Source organism: Nanorana parkeri, unplaced genomic scaffold (assembly GCF_000935625.1).
Source record: "Nanorana parkeri isolate BGI_ZX_2015 unplaced genomic scaffold, ASM93562v1 scaffold550, whole genome shotgun sequence".
NCBI lineage: Eukaryota > Metazoa > Chordata > Amphibia > Anura > Dicroglossidae > Nanorana > Nanorana parkeri.
The window spans coordinates 384,726-400,244 of NW_017306818.1; the positions used below are offsets into that span (position 1 = coordinate 384,726).

A 15,519-nucleotide genomic window follows, 5' to 3' on the forward strand; every position below is an offset into this window, starting at 1 on the left:
CAGGCTTCCTCCCATTGGACTAATAAGCTAAGTATGGGATGCGCTGCAGCTCAGAATTGTGGAGCGGCGATTGGCTAAGCCGCTGTCAATCACAGCTCTGTAAAAGCGCTGATTGGCGGGAGCTGGGCATGTTCGTAGACTGAAGATGGCGGCTACCATTGTGAGAAACATCGGGTCAAAGCTGGGCAGGAACCTGAGGGAGATCAGGGTCCATCTGTGTCAGAGGTCTCCGGAGAGTCAGGGGGTCAGGTGAGGATGGGGGGCAGGGTTGCAGCACTGAGCTGAGGTGCTGATGTATTGGAGGGACAGCTGTGTCACCTTCCTGCCAATGTCATACAGACTGGCTGGACATTAGCGAATCTCTCTGCCCACAGACATGAGATGATACTCAGTAGGGCTAGGACGGTCGTCACCTGTATGCATGTTCATTTTGTACATGCAGTAAGCAGACATCCTTAAAGAGAACACAAACATATATATATATATATTGTGCTGACACATTCACATCAGTCCCTCACCCCGAGGAGCTTACAATCTATGATCCCTATTTCACATGCATACCAATTTAGACAGGAGCCAATTAAAGGAGAGCTATGGGGTCAGTGTTTTTCCCCATAGTTCTCCTTAGGGTAACGGGAGGACACAAACTAGCATCCTCCCGTTACCCTAAGCTCAGTATACCAGCATGGTGTGGAAGCATACCGGAGTACCTGCTGGAGGTAAACTACACAAACACAGAGAGAACACGCAAATAGTCCCCTGACTGTGATTCAAACTGGGGACCTCCAGTGCTAACCATAGGAGCAGCGTTGTCACACTGAGACACTGATTGACAGCAAAAGGAAGTATGTTAGAACTACAGAACATCTTCCTCATCTCCATATCCAGTGTAGGAGGGGTATTCTGTAGTTCATAAAGATACCTGAGAACAATGTAGCTGATAACAGTCAGTGCAAGCAAAAAAAAATCACCTCACAGGTATGTATTTGACTTTGAGCATGCACAGCAGCCTTCTTTTTTAATTTATAGGGTTAGTTCACCTTTACAAAGAAGTCCCTATGCGTTCAAGCTTTTGTAGTATAGTATAAAAAGCAATCCTCAGATTTAAAAAAAGATGCTTCATATCCAAGATGTACTTGTAGCCCTTTGGCTGCCTCTCCGCAGTCCAGTCTGTAAAACTTCTAGAGTGGGTGACTCTCCCTGTCCTAAGTGGCAGGACGAGACGTCTGTTGGCCATTCTGCCCCATCAGTACTGGAGCCAACGTGTACTTGTTCAAACATTGCATGTGAACAGTACACCCTCAGACCCACAACACTGAGCTCAGCTGCTGCGAGGGAGAGGGCACTGTGCTTGTTCCTGCGATGGTGGGGCCCACGGGTCTAATGGCTTCACCATCTTGCCACTTAGACAGGACGTTTTACAGACAGGCTTGGGTAAGTCTGCATGTGGCCTACAGGTATAACTTGGAAATAAACCATCATTTTTTAAAACCTGAGGACTGCTTTAAATATAATACTGAAGCTGGCATGCATTGGGACTTATTTGTAAAGGTGAACTAACCATTTAATAACAGGGACACTAGGGGGTTTGCATTCACACTCTGCCCAGTAGGGCTGCAGCTAACGATTACTTTCGTAATTGATTAGTTGCCCAATTATTTTTTTTGATTAATCTAATGGCTGCATTAAAAAAAAAGCTATCTCTATCTCGCAAACTAATCGATAATGAGAATAGTCGCCAACTATTCTCATCGATTAGTTGTTGCATCCCTACTATCCAGTGTGCTCCAGCATGGTTCCGTGCCCTGAACACACTGGATCTTATAAACCAAGCCTCACGTGTTCTGGGGCGGGAGGGGGCGTAGTGGTGCTATTCATGTCAATGCATCGCAGACATGCCTCCCGCCTGCACCAGAATGCATGGTACAGCAATGCTGTTCCCGTGCATGCACTATTTTTTGCAATCGCACAGCACTGGAACGCAGGGCATTGCTGTATCATGTGTTCTGGTACGGGCAGGAGGCCGTCTGTGGTGCCCTTGACATGAATGGCAGCACCACTTCCCCTCCCGCCGCAGAACTTGGGAGGCTTGGTTTATGCAACCCAGTGCGCTCAGGGCACAGAACCGTGCTGGAACTAAATAGTGTTTGAACGGGCCCTAAAACCTGGAAAATACGCATTACCTGTTCAAGTATACTGCCATTTGTTCTAATCATTGAATTGCCTGTGATTTTGAGATCTAGAATCTGAAATGCTTCTTTCTTTCTCCAGAGACTTTATTGAACAAAACTATGTAGAACTCAAGAAGGCTAATCCCGAATTTCCCATATTAATCAGAGAATGCTCAAAGGTTCAGCCTAAACTATGGGCAAGATATGGTGAGTTTCTAATTGCTGCAATCATGTATTTATTTAACGATACTAAAACGTCAAACTAACACCCACCGTATGTTTTTACCAATTCAGAGGACTAAAGAATCCACCTAATGAAATATTTACAGACTGTCAAGATGAGTCGGGTAGAAAGCCATTCTATGACTGAGAAATATTGGCTAAGATTGCCCATACGTGGCCTAGTATCTGCAAGTATTAGATTGTGAGCAGTGCTTGTGAAAACTGGGCCATGTAGGAGTTTATTGGACATGGATGGTCATCATGCAGCCAGATAGCGAAGGAGAAAAACTAGAGCCGGGGTAGGCAACCTCTGCACTCCAGCTGTGGTAAAACTTCAAATGCCTCTGTCTCTGGGAGTCATGCCGGTGGTAGTCGGTGGCTTGCAAAGCATCATGGGATTTGTAGTTCCACACCTGCTACACTGCCGAGGTTGCCTACCCTTGGACTAGAGCCATGGTTCTTAACTAGTGGGTCGTAACCCCATGTTCAGTGGGTCGCCTCATGCATTCCACTGTGCTAGGTGAGAGGCTCCCCAGCCTCCCCAATAGTGCAGTACTGTCAGTTCTCATGCTGAGCAGCCATTCAAAATATGCTGCCTGGAGCCGAGCGTCAGGTTGAGGTGGGGTAGGCTGGGGGGTATGGCCACGAGGGAGCTCCATCCATACGTGCATTGCTTATAGCTCCCTCATGTGAGTGGAGTGACATCACATTCTGGCTCCCGGGACCTCCTACAGGGAATGCAAGGGAGCTGTTAAAGCAATGCACATATGGATGGAGCTCCGTCACAGCACAGCAGCCAACACTGAACCCCTCAAAAAAAAATTGGGAGTGGGTATGTGTGTGTGAGAATGTCTGTGATTGTGTGTGTCTGTCAGCATTTTAATCGCAAACTACCATGCAGCCGCACCTACTGTGCAGGAGGTGCATTACAATTCATTTAAATGGCACCCCAAACACACCTCCCGCCCACAGTTTGATCGCTTGCACTGGAACATGAGTTACTGCAATGCCGTGTGCTCCAGTGCGATGCGACTTGGGTCGCAATCTAATGACCGAGGACAAATGTGTGTCCTGAGGTTATACAGGTTGCCTACCCTTGGACCAGAGGGATTTTGTTCCTTTAATTATGCAGATTTACTTGTGAAGGAACATATTTCCTGTTTATTGAGCTGTACTTCATCTGAGCTAAATGCTTTTTTTTTTTTTAGCTGGGGTTTCAAAGCAGTTGCTGCAGTCAACTGGCTGACCTCATGCATTCCACAATCAAAGCCTAGACTGTGGGGTTTATTTACTGAAGGAATTAGACTTTTCTCTGGATAGATTGTAGCTATGTTCACTCTGATTACTCAATCATGTGCAGGAGAAATAAACTGGAATTTGCATTTCACATGATTGAAGTGAACACAACTTTCCTAAGCCCTTGGCAAAGTCTGATCCTGTATTTCAGGTGTATACCCTGCCTGCATTGGGCTGCACTTGTTAGTTTTGCCAAGCACAGTGCACAGAATGCCATGCTTCTAGTGCAAGGCTTTGCATAACAGAGGACTACACAGTGGGACCGCTGTTTGCAGGGGCCCCCGAACACTGTCCACACTGAGAGAAATCCAGTGCATGTGGAGCTCGGATGGTCTCTCGAACAGCCATCTACACTTGCCCCTACAGTGACCATAGACATGAGGCGATTGTTGCTGGATCTACGGGGCAACAACCTTTTGGCTTAGGGCACATGCGGATGCTGTCAGCAGAGAGAAACTGGAAATAAATAGTGATCAGACAGGTCAGAAAACTGTCTGGCCCTTGCTGTGTCCCATAGACTTGCTGATCTTGAAATTCTCAAACTGTCTCCTTCATTACATTATAGCATTAAGGCCTCATCCACACTGCCACACAAATATGCGCGCAATGTACCATATGCAAATAAATGGCTCCATACACCTATTTGCGTAGCGTAAAAATGCGCAGAAACAGAATGGAACCGAAATGCGTCCGGGCAGAATATTTCTGTGTATTTTACGCGCATATATGCAGGTTTGCGCGCGTATACGAACGTACACGCGTACAGTTCATTAAAATTTCTATTACGAATTATGCATTCTGGGATTGCATAAAGTGCACTCATATATGCAATATACAATTTTGCTCTTGCGTTGTGTGTGAATGAGGCCTAAAGCTTATCTGCAAGGGAAAAAAAGCTCCTCATGTAGTGAGGCTAACCCTGCACTGCAGTTATGCCAAAGGTATTGTGTAAAGGATTTTTACTTGCCTGATCCCCACTCCACCTGCTCTAAAAAAAAACGCAGCAGCAGCCATCATGATCTTGGTATAACTACTTTAAGATAAGGATATACAGGTACATCCTATGGTCCTGAAGTGGTTGATAAGTATATGCTGTAATAACGGAAAATTGTATACTTACCTATCGGTAATTTTCCTTTCCTGATGCCAATCCATGGCAGCACACAATGGGTATGGCTCCGCCCCCAGCCAAATCACAGGACCAGTTATACTATAAATTAAAGCCCGCCTCCCAAGGCCACCATTCTCGTAACAAGTACTCAATGCGAAAGCCATGGGAGGGTTCTGTATGCTGCCATGGATTGGCATCAGGAAAGGTAAATTACCGATGGGTAATAAGTATACAATTTTCCGTTTTCCTGACACCAATCCATGGCAGCACACAATGGGATATAGCGAAAATATATTATACCGTATTTTTCGCTCCCATAAGACGCACTTTTTTGCCCCAAAAGGGGGGCAAAAATGTCTGTGCGTCTTATGGAGCTAATTCCCTATCGCGCGACGCCCGGAAGATGCAGTTTCGGGACGCTGGGCGAGTCGTTTTTTTTTGTTGTACATTCCGCCCTGCTTCTGACAAGCAGAGCTAAATGTACAGCGTGGGGCCGCCGCTCGTTTAATACAAGTGATCTAACCAGATCACTTGTATCAAATCGAGCAGTGGCGGCGATCGTGTACGGGGCCTCCACCTGCCGTGGTTTTCAGGGGTCCCCCGCTCCTCTGGGGGACCCGTGACCACGGCATAGGAGCTCACCATAGAGCAGACGAAGAACATCCGTTCTTCGTCTGCTCTGTGTGATCACTGAGACCGTGGCGCTGTAATCACCCACAGAACCCCTGCATCCTGTGGTCGGGTGCGCCTTTATGGAGCGCAAAATACGGTCAAAAATGCACAATGCATCACAGTTTGAACCCTATTTATATTACTGGAAACGCAACTAAATGGTTAATAAATCTGGATGGTTAGTAAATTAGATTATCTTATGGCTATTCAAGAAAGATCTGTTTGCAATCGGTAATATTTTGGATCTGCATGTATGGGGTTATACCATGTGTTGTCTTAACAGTACTCCATTGTGTTCACTGCTGGAGAGAATTCAGTTATTGCTCCTGGTATGTTTCACTAAACCCCATGGGCACTGTACCTGCCAGTTACTTGGTGCCATCACTAGAAGGAGCATTATCCTTCTGAATGGTACCAAGTGCTGTGTTTGCACACTCTCGTACACAAAGGCATATTCTCCTTGTAATGAAAGTGATTCTTTTTTGTGCTCCCAGCTCAGATATGTTGCCTGAAAAGCAACACTTTGTATACATTTCTGTATAATTCAGGAATGCTTTTTATATAACGCATACATTTTCCTATTTACAGAATTTGGGAAGGAAGTGAGCATCCCATTGAATAATCTGAAGGCTGAACAAGTAGCCAGAGCCTTGGAGTCTGTTGCGAACAGCAAGCCATAAAGCTTCTCATTGAACCATTCTGTTGTTGGATACATTTTGCCTCGATGGACCATGCGCTAGATGGTAAATACTTTGCGGCTTGGACTTTATTATATCAATCACTTCACAGAAACCAACCTGTGCATTGAACCATATTTAACTTTATTAGAAAACTATAAACACTTCTTGAACAAGTCACAGTAATAAAAAATATTCTAAAGTCCTTCCATTCCTTTTGGTTATTCCATAGCTAGCTGTCCTTCCATATTGTGTTCTTTGATCTGCAGGGGAGAAAATTTCACACAATTACATCTGCAATTTCTTTTGGGTTGTAAGCATTTTCTCTTCTTGAAAGCTGCAGTTTGCATTCCTGTAGCTATTTGCCAGGAAGCTAAAACACCTTGGTGACTATACATGCTCCTTTTACATACATTTTTACTAGACTTTGATGTTTATTGCAGATTTGTATGCAAAACACCTGTCACTCTAATTGCATCTCACTGTAGTAAAAACAGACATTTTCGTCTTCCCTCAATCCTTTGTACCTCTTGTGCTACTATTTTTTTTGCTTGTGATTGCTGGACTGACGTGCGACTGGAGAATTGCTGTGTGCTGCAATGCCAAGTTTCACCTGCAGGTGGAATCTACAAATTATTGGAAACGAAGTTGTGAAAAAGGAAACCCTCTGATAATGTCTGGAGAAGTCGCATAAATGGGATTCACTAAAAATTCAGTAAGGATAGAATGAAAATATCTGCTGTTTTCAACTTTATTTTTTAAAAGGTGTAAACACCAAGCAGGTCACTTTTTTTTTTGGATTACCTACTTGCTGTACCACAAATACGCATGTAGCTAAAGATGCATTGAGACCGCTGACCTGCATACTTACTTGCAGTGACAACATTGTTAAGCAGGAATAAGGACAGTGCTTCACCTATATTATGACTTCTGTTGCTAACTTCTTCCTGAACATGCTATATTAAGCTGCATCTCTGACCTTAATACTATAAGTCTCTGACCTGGAACAAGCAAGCAAATCGGGAAAGTCAGAACACCTAACCTACATACTTGTTTCAAGTCAGTGACTTTGAAAATACAGAAGCCACTGGATCAATGTGAAAACTACCTACTCACCGTTGACCTGCAGTAGTCAAAGACCGCTTGTATATGTTGTTTAGCTTCAGGATGATCTTTATAAGTTTCTAACATTTCCAACCCGGAAAGCATTTGGGTGTCTTTTGCTGCCTAGAAAGAGAAAACATATTTTGGAGCGAGATAAGACAAAATTCCCATGAAATATGTAAATTGTATTAACGTCTCATAAATGCAAGCAATCAAGATGCAGAAACCTACAAAAGTTTAAGTGAATAAAAAAGGAGGACCCCCTTCATGCATCCGGCATCCTTAAAAATCTACATTTCCTAAAGAATATATAAGAAAAAAATCTACACTGCCTGGCCTAAAAAGTCACACTAATATTTCGTTCGACCGCCTTTAGGTTCCATTGTGGCACGCATTTGCTGTGGCATGGTATCGATAAGCTTATACACTGTCACAATATTTATTTCCATCCAGAGTTGCATTAAAGGAGAACTATGAGGCGAGTGATTTTTCACTCAACCTCATAGTTTGAGCCGACGTGTGACAATGAAACTCGCACGTCGGCTCAATAGTTCGGTGAGCGAACACATACCGTCGCTCACTCACTTCTCGATCCTGTCCCTGCAGAGAGCCATGGCTGTCACTCATGGCTCCCTGCAGGGATTCCCCCCGCTCCTCCAGCGCTGACTGGCGGAACGGTTGGTGCGGGTACTGCTGGCTCTGTCTCTAGATAGGCAGAGCCAGCTGTCAATCACGCAGCTGGGTGGATCTCGACAGTAATGTCAGGATCTGTCCCGGCTGTGGCGGTCTCAGTAGCTTGCGGTATACTGAGCTTTGGGTCACGGGAGGACGCTAGTTTATGTCCTCCCGTGACCCTTGGGAGAACTATTGGGAAAAGCACTGGCCCCATAATTTTCCTTTTATTTTTCACCCGGATCTTGAAGTGATGATGGGAGAGTCGCACCACTGCGTAAAGTTTTCTCCAGCTATCCCAAAGATTCTCAATGGGGTTAAGGTCTGGACTCTGTAGTTGCCAATCCATGTGTGAAAATGTCTCATGCTCCCTGAACCATTCTTTCACAATTTGAGCCTGATGAATCCGGGCATTGTCATCTTAACCCCTTCATGACTGAGGCCTTTTTTTCATTTTTTGTACCCATGTTATATTCCACATTTTAGGCCTGAAAATTACTTAAAACCCCAGAAGCGATCTGGCGACGGGTAAGTCGCCAGGATCGCTTCTGTTGTAAAGCCGACAGTCGGCTCTACAAGTTTAAACAGAGTCCCGGCGGCAAAAGTCACCGGGAGTCTGTTTAAACAGCCTCGATGCTGGCGACGTACACTGTACGTCGTCAGTCACGAAGGGGTTAATACAAATTTGTAAACTAAGCTTGAGTTTGCAGTCCATCATGGGTGCGGTAGCTACTTTACAACACACACAGGGACCATGGGGAACAAAAACAGCCTCCCTCCAGAAGGAAGGACAGTGTCGGCACCAATTCAGAGATGATTTGAGGATCTACAGCCGAGTGATACACAAATAAGATACATTTTTGTTAAGAGTTCAGGTACTTGAATGCGTTATTAATGTCTAACTTTTGAGTTTAGTGTCACTTTAAACAGGTTTCCTTTGTAACTAGCACATGTGTATTACAATATGTACTTCACAATTAGAATTTTGTTTGTTCAGATAAGAAGCGAGAAAAGTTTTCAAATCCTGCTTCCTCGCCACTACAGTTGTGAATGAACATCAGACTCCATTAACCATTAGAAAACCAAAAGGAATGTTCTGAAAACTAAAGGTGCCCATACACTGTACGATATATATGGAAGGCGTGCGACCATTTCTACTGTACGGTCGCACGTCTTCCGTCGAACAATAAGGCTGGAAAACCTGCCGGGAATCGTACGATTATCCGCGGGTTAGTGGCCTGCTTGTTCAACAACTGCCGAACAGGCCGGTGTGCTCACGCGCACACTACCCGTTTGCAGTTATCGTAAGCCCGCCCCTCATTGCATTCATCGCAAGCACGATCTGCCTGTCCATGATGGGCAGATCGGACTTTTTTTTTTAATTACTTTACAACCCTCGCAAGACAAAAGTCTTGTAAGGGTTGTAAAGTGTATGGGCACCTTAAGATTCTCTAACAAAATTCTACTGGTGTATGGCGAGCTTTACACAAACAATTGATACAGGTTGTTAGGTGACCATTATAGAGTTCCACAAGCAGACCACTGAGTAATATATTACCTCTGGACAATATTGCAGAATGATGATGATTAGATCCAAGCAGCGAAGTGTCACCTGAACATCAGATTTGTCAAGTAGTGGGATCACCCTGGAGATGATGGCTTTCTCCTGAAGACACTGACAGTAGGCAGGCCCAAGGTCAGCTATGTTACATAGCACTGTCAGAACCTGCACGGTACAGTTTTAAAGTGGTATTAAATATCAAACTTTTTTCAACAATGAATCCAGATCAAACAAATATATAGGGCTGCATCCAACTAATCGATTATGAGAATAGTTGTAAATGGATTATTTGGTTTGATACCCTAGCTCTCTCCTCCATGCTGGGAGGAGGGCGCAGCACGCAATGGGTGGGTGCAATAGCCAGCCTGCTAATGCAATTTGAAATGGCCTGTAGCAGGCTGGCTTTTGCATCATCCCACTACCTGTTGTATTTACATTCAGCTGCCGTCTGTGGAATTTTGCCACTGGCAGCTGTCATTCCCTGACTGAAGCTATTCAAGCGCCATGTGCTTACAATACAATAAAAAAAGAAATCATTATAGGAAAAAAAAATCATTTTCGGCCTGACAAATTCTGCTGCAGGATGTGCGTTGCAGTGCCATTTATTTCAATGGCACCCAAATGTGCCTTACACCCACAGTGTGATCGCCTGCACTGGGATGCATGGTACTGCAATGCCATGCATTTGCAAAAAATTGTGCATGCAGTTTTCTTCTGAAGTAATGTTTGTAACACTGCATTTGTGTATTTTATTTTAAATTAAGGATGGTATTTATCACCCCCATTAATCGCAAAAAAATTATCGTCCAACTAATCGATTAATAATGATATTATGAATAATCATTAGGTGCAGCCCTACAAAAATATACATTGCCCAGCAAAGCATTGCTTTACATTTTTACCCAAACACTTACAATCATCATTTCTAAACAACTGCTTCCAACTCGCTCAGCTTCCTTGAACTTCCTGTCCAGTACAGGATCACAAAGCACAGTACAGACTCCAGCAACTGTTCATCTACTAGCGTGGAGATGCGAGGAAATGGGGCCAGGGAGGAGAGAAGTAGGTTGATTTGCTTTGTTTGTGCACGCACACACACACCTGCATAGCACTCTGCTTGAGAATAAAGTCACTCTAAAACAGGAAGTCAGGATCAGGGCTCAAGGAGCAGCATTCATTGTAAGTGATTTAATCAGCATTTGAAATCCTTTTGACTTTAATATCACTTTAACTCTTGTTAGGCGGAAGAAAACCTTACGAGCAAAAAACAGAATGCTGGAATATTTCATAAACTACAGAACTGGTTTGATAATTTGGCAGAAATACTGGCGCTCCTTATCAAAACAAAGCTAAAATTACAGGATCTTAAAGGATAACTTACATTTTTTTTCTCTTTTGAAGGCAGAGTTACCAAAACATCATAGCTTGGCTTTTTTTCAGGAGTATTAAAAAATGTCATGGCAGAGCTAGGCCTGTGTAAACATTTCCTTGTTTACATTAGGTTTGTCTGCAGATTTGCCTAAGCCAGCATGCAAAATGCTGGCTTAGGCAAATCCATATCTTCTAAGCCAGCATGCAAAATACACATCTAGAGGGATCTGCAGCACCATCCTTTTTTCTTGACGTGGTCTGCAGTCATGAGCTCTCTACACTGTAGGAAAATGTAGTCAGAGGCTGTTGGCTTCCAGCAGTTTGACATCTCCAGTGATTACATGATTGCAGTCCAGCATTAAACCAATATTCATACCTCCTGACCATGATGACATCAAATTAAACAGGCAGATGGAGAAGATGCCTTTGTTGTTGTCCCTGTCTGCAGTTACATTGTAGATGCAGACAAAACAAATGTAAACAAAGCAATCTTACACTGGCCTAGAGCAGCAATAACTCTGACACCATATGCACACTGAAGAGGAAGACTGAAAAGATCGTTATTTTGTGCAGAGGACTAGAAAATATAGCTAATGGTGTGAGTGACACTTTTTTTAAATACAGTAGATACATGTCTGCATACAGTATAGCCAACATTAAAAAATAAAGGTTGTAAAGATTACCAGCAGAATTATATCTTTCGAATGGCCAAACAACTGCAGCATAACTGGTATCAAGTTAAAGTGAAGCACTGCAGAGCATATGGTAGGACCTTTTACTGCAAAAAAACAAAACAAACAATGAAAAATATTAAGTGTTTATAACAGATTATTGTCATTACCTGCCAATGGATTTCACACATACTGTGGTGACCTGCGTTTTACCGCACCTGATCAATGCAGGTAACCGCAAGGACACAACAAACATGCTGCATTTTATCGCAGCACACTGGATACCACCTCACTGCTGTGTGGGACCTGAATGGGGTGAACACATTGTACACTTCACACAAAGTAAAAAAAAAAAGACATTAAAAATGTAAACCGTGACAGCTGTGGCAGTATTTGATACAATGCACACTGCCAAAGCTGCCACAACGCACTAGCCCACCTACTAAATACAGCATTTTAGCAGACAAGCTAGTATGAACTGTCCATTAAACAGGTTAGCACAACATTCAACAGATACTGTGTATATCAGCAAACCATCAAGTGCAAATGAGAACTACATACAGTACATGTGCCAAATGTATCATTATGAATTGTTCAAATTTATATTTCTTAGGCATGTTATAAATTTCTGCACACACTTTTACTTCTTCTGATGAGTAAGGGATTTATTTTAAAACATAATGGTAACTGTATTTAAACATTTGTGGGGGGAAAATCCACGAAAAATTCTGTAGCCACATTTCCATGCCACAATAACCTGGAGAAGCCTGCTTTATACCGGGAGTGTTTTTACCCTTGAATCCATCATTCCTCTAGAGTGCACCATACATCCCATCCAGCCATTTGAACTGTGATGAAGGGAGCATGTGACAACCTCAAAAATGCCAATGCATAGAAATAAAGCACTGCTCCTTCACGGCTTTAGCAGGAGCATGTCCTCCCTTCAACCAAACGGGTATATAATAAAGGAATAATCCGGCCACACACTGTTCCATGCTGAATCAGTTTATTGAGGGTTCATCAGTGACATGGAGTCCTGCCCAAGGTCTACTCTCTCTAACGTGTTTCACCCAATCCTGGACTTGAAAGGTTATAGGGTGGTTTATTATAAGCGCAGTGCTATTTTATATTGATTTTCAAGGTGGAATCATTCACCAAGGATGCACAGCAGGTAAGAGACAGTCACTCAGCTAGGATAGGTCACTATATTAGCATGGTCTATAAGAGTACAATTAGGGATGCACCAATACCGTTTTTTTGGTATCGAGTACGAGTACCGATGTTCTTTTCTCAGTACTCGCCGATACTGATACCGGAAGTCCCATTAAGGAAGCCGGGTGGCACGCTACGACTCACCGCCCGGCTTCCTGATTAGCCGGGAAGCCGGGCGGAGAGTCATTACATGGCGCCCAGCTTCCTGGTTGGCCAGGAAGGCGGCTCCATGCTCCCTCATCACCAAGTGACAAGGAGGCATAGAGCCAGCTTTCCGGCCAATCAGGAAGCTGGGGGGCCGGTGACAACTCCCAGTTATGCTCCTGCATTGTCACCCTATTAAACATGCCACAGATGGAGACTGGTGTCTGGCACACATTGCACAAAAGTAGTCCACCACTATTAGGAAGTTGGATTATTGGAAGCTGACCCTAAGCAATGACAGGGAGTAGCTGAAAGAGGTAGGAGATCAGCAAAAGCAATTTGCAAAATAATAATAATTACAAAAAAAAAACGATGGCATTTGCATAAGATACACGGTGCTTTAGCAAACTTAAAGTCATCCAGTTAGGGTTTTCATCTACAGTACTTGAGTTTACCTGTCATGTTATTAAGAGTCCAGAGGCATTCTCGAACCACAAAGAGATGTTCTTTCTGAAACTGTTGAATGAAGACAAACAAAGCCACAAGAAGGCGGCCATCTTCTGGAAGCGGAACTTTGTTGCCTGCAGCATCAACTTCTGCTAGCAGGTTACCCAAACAACGTACTAAGGGACAAACCAACTGTAATGTGCGAAGAAAAGTTACATTTAGAATGTGTTATTACATAGAAAACACTGCCTACTATACAAAAAGATACAAAATCATAAACTTTCTAAACTAGCAATGTGTGATATATACAGTGTGTGTATGTGTATGATATACACATATATGATAAATCGCAAAAAACGACCACACTGAAAAGTGGAAATAGGCGACGCTTAAAACGCTTTTACCGCTCATCAGGCCGCATCTGCCTGGATGCTGTCACTGTCAGGCAGACAATTTTCCACACGACACCTTTGATTTTTCAATTGAAGTCCGTCAACCCAACAGTTTGTCGGTGATGCCAACTGGGCCACCTATTGCTTACATTATGGGCGGTTCAGCAGGAAACAGCTGAAGTTTGAGCCGTGTATGGTCCTATCGGCACTGCACTGTTCCACGAAGGTTGATTTTTCATTTGAGTTTTGTTGAAGGAGCATAGCGGGAAAATTGCAGAATGAACAGATGCAGTCACTACTTGAGTATTCTGACAGCTGGCACAACTGCCTGGCAAGGGAGATTCCCCACCCATGCTGCCTAGCATGGATGTGGAAATCGACCGTTTTTCTTGTTCACGGGGCAGAATGACAAAACACTACCAGTGTAAAGAAGTCTCAGCATATCCTACCCTGTTATAGCATCAGTACTGTAATAGGAATACATAGAGTTGTTTTTTATAATGCATCAAAGCTTACTTGCAAAAAAATCCCTTTTATGTAGTGAGTGCTGCCTTCTGTCTGCCCATCACTCTCAACAACTTCCTGGATTCCCAGTGTGCTTTGCATCTCTTTCCCTCATGCGTGATGTGATGCAATCTTGATTTCTCAAGACTACATAGCCTATAATGTATTGCTTCCAGCAAGCAATGATGATGCTACATTGTTCAGATTTTCAATTTGTAGTTTAGAGGACAGGCTTTGTGAGAGTTGTGACTCAAGGAAGTGTATATTCACAGGGTTGAAATTGTATCACTGCATCGAGGAAGTACATCCTATGGGCATCTTCAACAAGCAAGTTTACAAACTTCTAGATGGATATGGTTATTAGGAGTGGGATAGAACTTATGGAAATTCAATATATAAATACAGATTCATCTTTAGTTTTTGACAATAGACACCCTTTAAGTTTTCCATGCAGACACATCAGCATTTGTGTAAGACATTCAATATATACACAACAAATTATAGAATTATAGCCACAAGCTATTCATTTCACAAATAACAATTTTTAAAACAACTTACCAGCTCAGAAAAAGGAAAACTGGTGCTTGTAAGAAATACGGCCAGTTTTGTCAGTAAGTGTACCAGTTTGGACACAACACCTTGTGAAATCAGCAATGCATTGTTTACCTGGCTGAAAAATGACACAAACATTTCAAAAATACTTAAATATGGTAAATACTGTATGTACCACATTAAAATGTATTACTGAAAAGTCTACAGTATGTCTAGGCCCCATTCAGGTCTATATTTTAGGTGTGACTTGCGTTTTCCTGCAGCAGGAATCCCTAATCTTCCATTGGCAAGCGGCACCTGTCATCCGTTCAAGTTAATGATCAGGTGACAGCCACTGCATCTGAAGGCCATCACACTGCATGTAATCCTATGTAATATGATTTACATGCGGTTAGGAACAATCACTCTCTCCGGAAGCACGAAATGGAAGTCTTTGTGCCCGGAGTTCAGCTTTAAAGGAGAACTATGGGGTCAGGGCTTTTCCCCATAGTTCTCGTAAGGGTAACGGGAGGACACAAACTAGCATCCTCCCGTCACCCAAAGCTCAGTAGCTCGCGGTATACTGAGACGCCGCAGCCGGGACGGAGTCCGACATTACAATCTGGCTCCACCCAGCTGCGTGAATGACAACTGGCTCTGCATATCTAAAGGCAGAGCCAGCTGTACCGGCCCCCTCCCCTGTCCGTTACGCCAGTCAGCGCTGGAGAATCGGACAGGGGAGGGGGGGGGGGGGGAATTTT

At 43.5% G+C, this 15,519-nt stretch overlaps 2 protein-coding genes across 2 annotated transcripts in view; one reads left to right on the forward strand and one right to left on the reverse strand.

Annotated features, from left to right (window-relative positions):
• The first annotated feature begins 75 nt into the window (after positions 1-75).
• Positions 76-6,212, forward strand: NDUFA2 (NADH:ubiquinone oxidoreductase subunit A2). The gene is made up of 3 exons (XM_018561904.1): positions 76-249; positions 2,272-2,378; positions 6,061-6,212. Exons 1-3 carry the CDS (start codon positions 146-148, stop codon positions 6,150-6,152), a joined length of 303 nt encoding a protein of 100 aa, XP_018417406.1. The 5' UTR covers positions 76-145; the 3' UTR covers positions 6,153-6,212.
• A 158-nt stretch (positions 6,213-6,370) lies between these two features.
• The window catches only part of TMCO6 (transmembrane and coiled-coil domains 6), a 32,337-nt gene continuing 23,188 nt past the window's right edge, over positions 6,371-15,519 (reverse strand). Inside the window, exons 9-14 of the mRNA XM_018561898.1 lie at positions 14,786-14,897; positions 13,340-13,523; positions 11,541-11,635; positions 9,484-9,651; positions 7,266-7,376; positions 6,371-6,412 (exon numbers count right to left, since the gene is read on the reverse strand). Coding sequence (XP_018417400.1) covers positions 6,371-6,412; positions 7,266-7,376; positions 9,484-9,651; positions 11,541-11,635; positions 13,340-13,523; positions 14,786-14,897 — 712 coding nt within the window. The remainder of the gene's footprint in view (positions 6,413-7,265; positions 7,377-9,483; positions 9,652-11,540; positions 11,636-13,339; positions 13,524-14,785; positions 14,898-15,519) is intronic.

Coding starts and splice junctions, on each gene's coding strand:
- NDUFA2 (XM_018561904.1), top strand. CDS start 146: ATGGCGGCTACCATTGTGAGAAACATCGGGTCAAAGCTGGGCAGGAAC. Junction 250..2,271: donor CCGGAGAGTCAGGGGGTCAG/GTGAGGATGGGG, acceptor TTCTTTCTCCAG/AGACTTTATTGAACAAAACT. Junction 2,379..6,060: donor TAAACTATGGGCAAGATATG/GTGAGTTTCTAA, acceptor TCCTATTTACAG/AATTTGGGAAGGAAGTGAGC.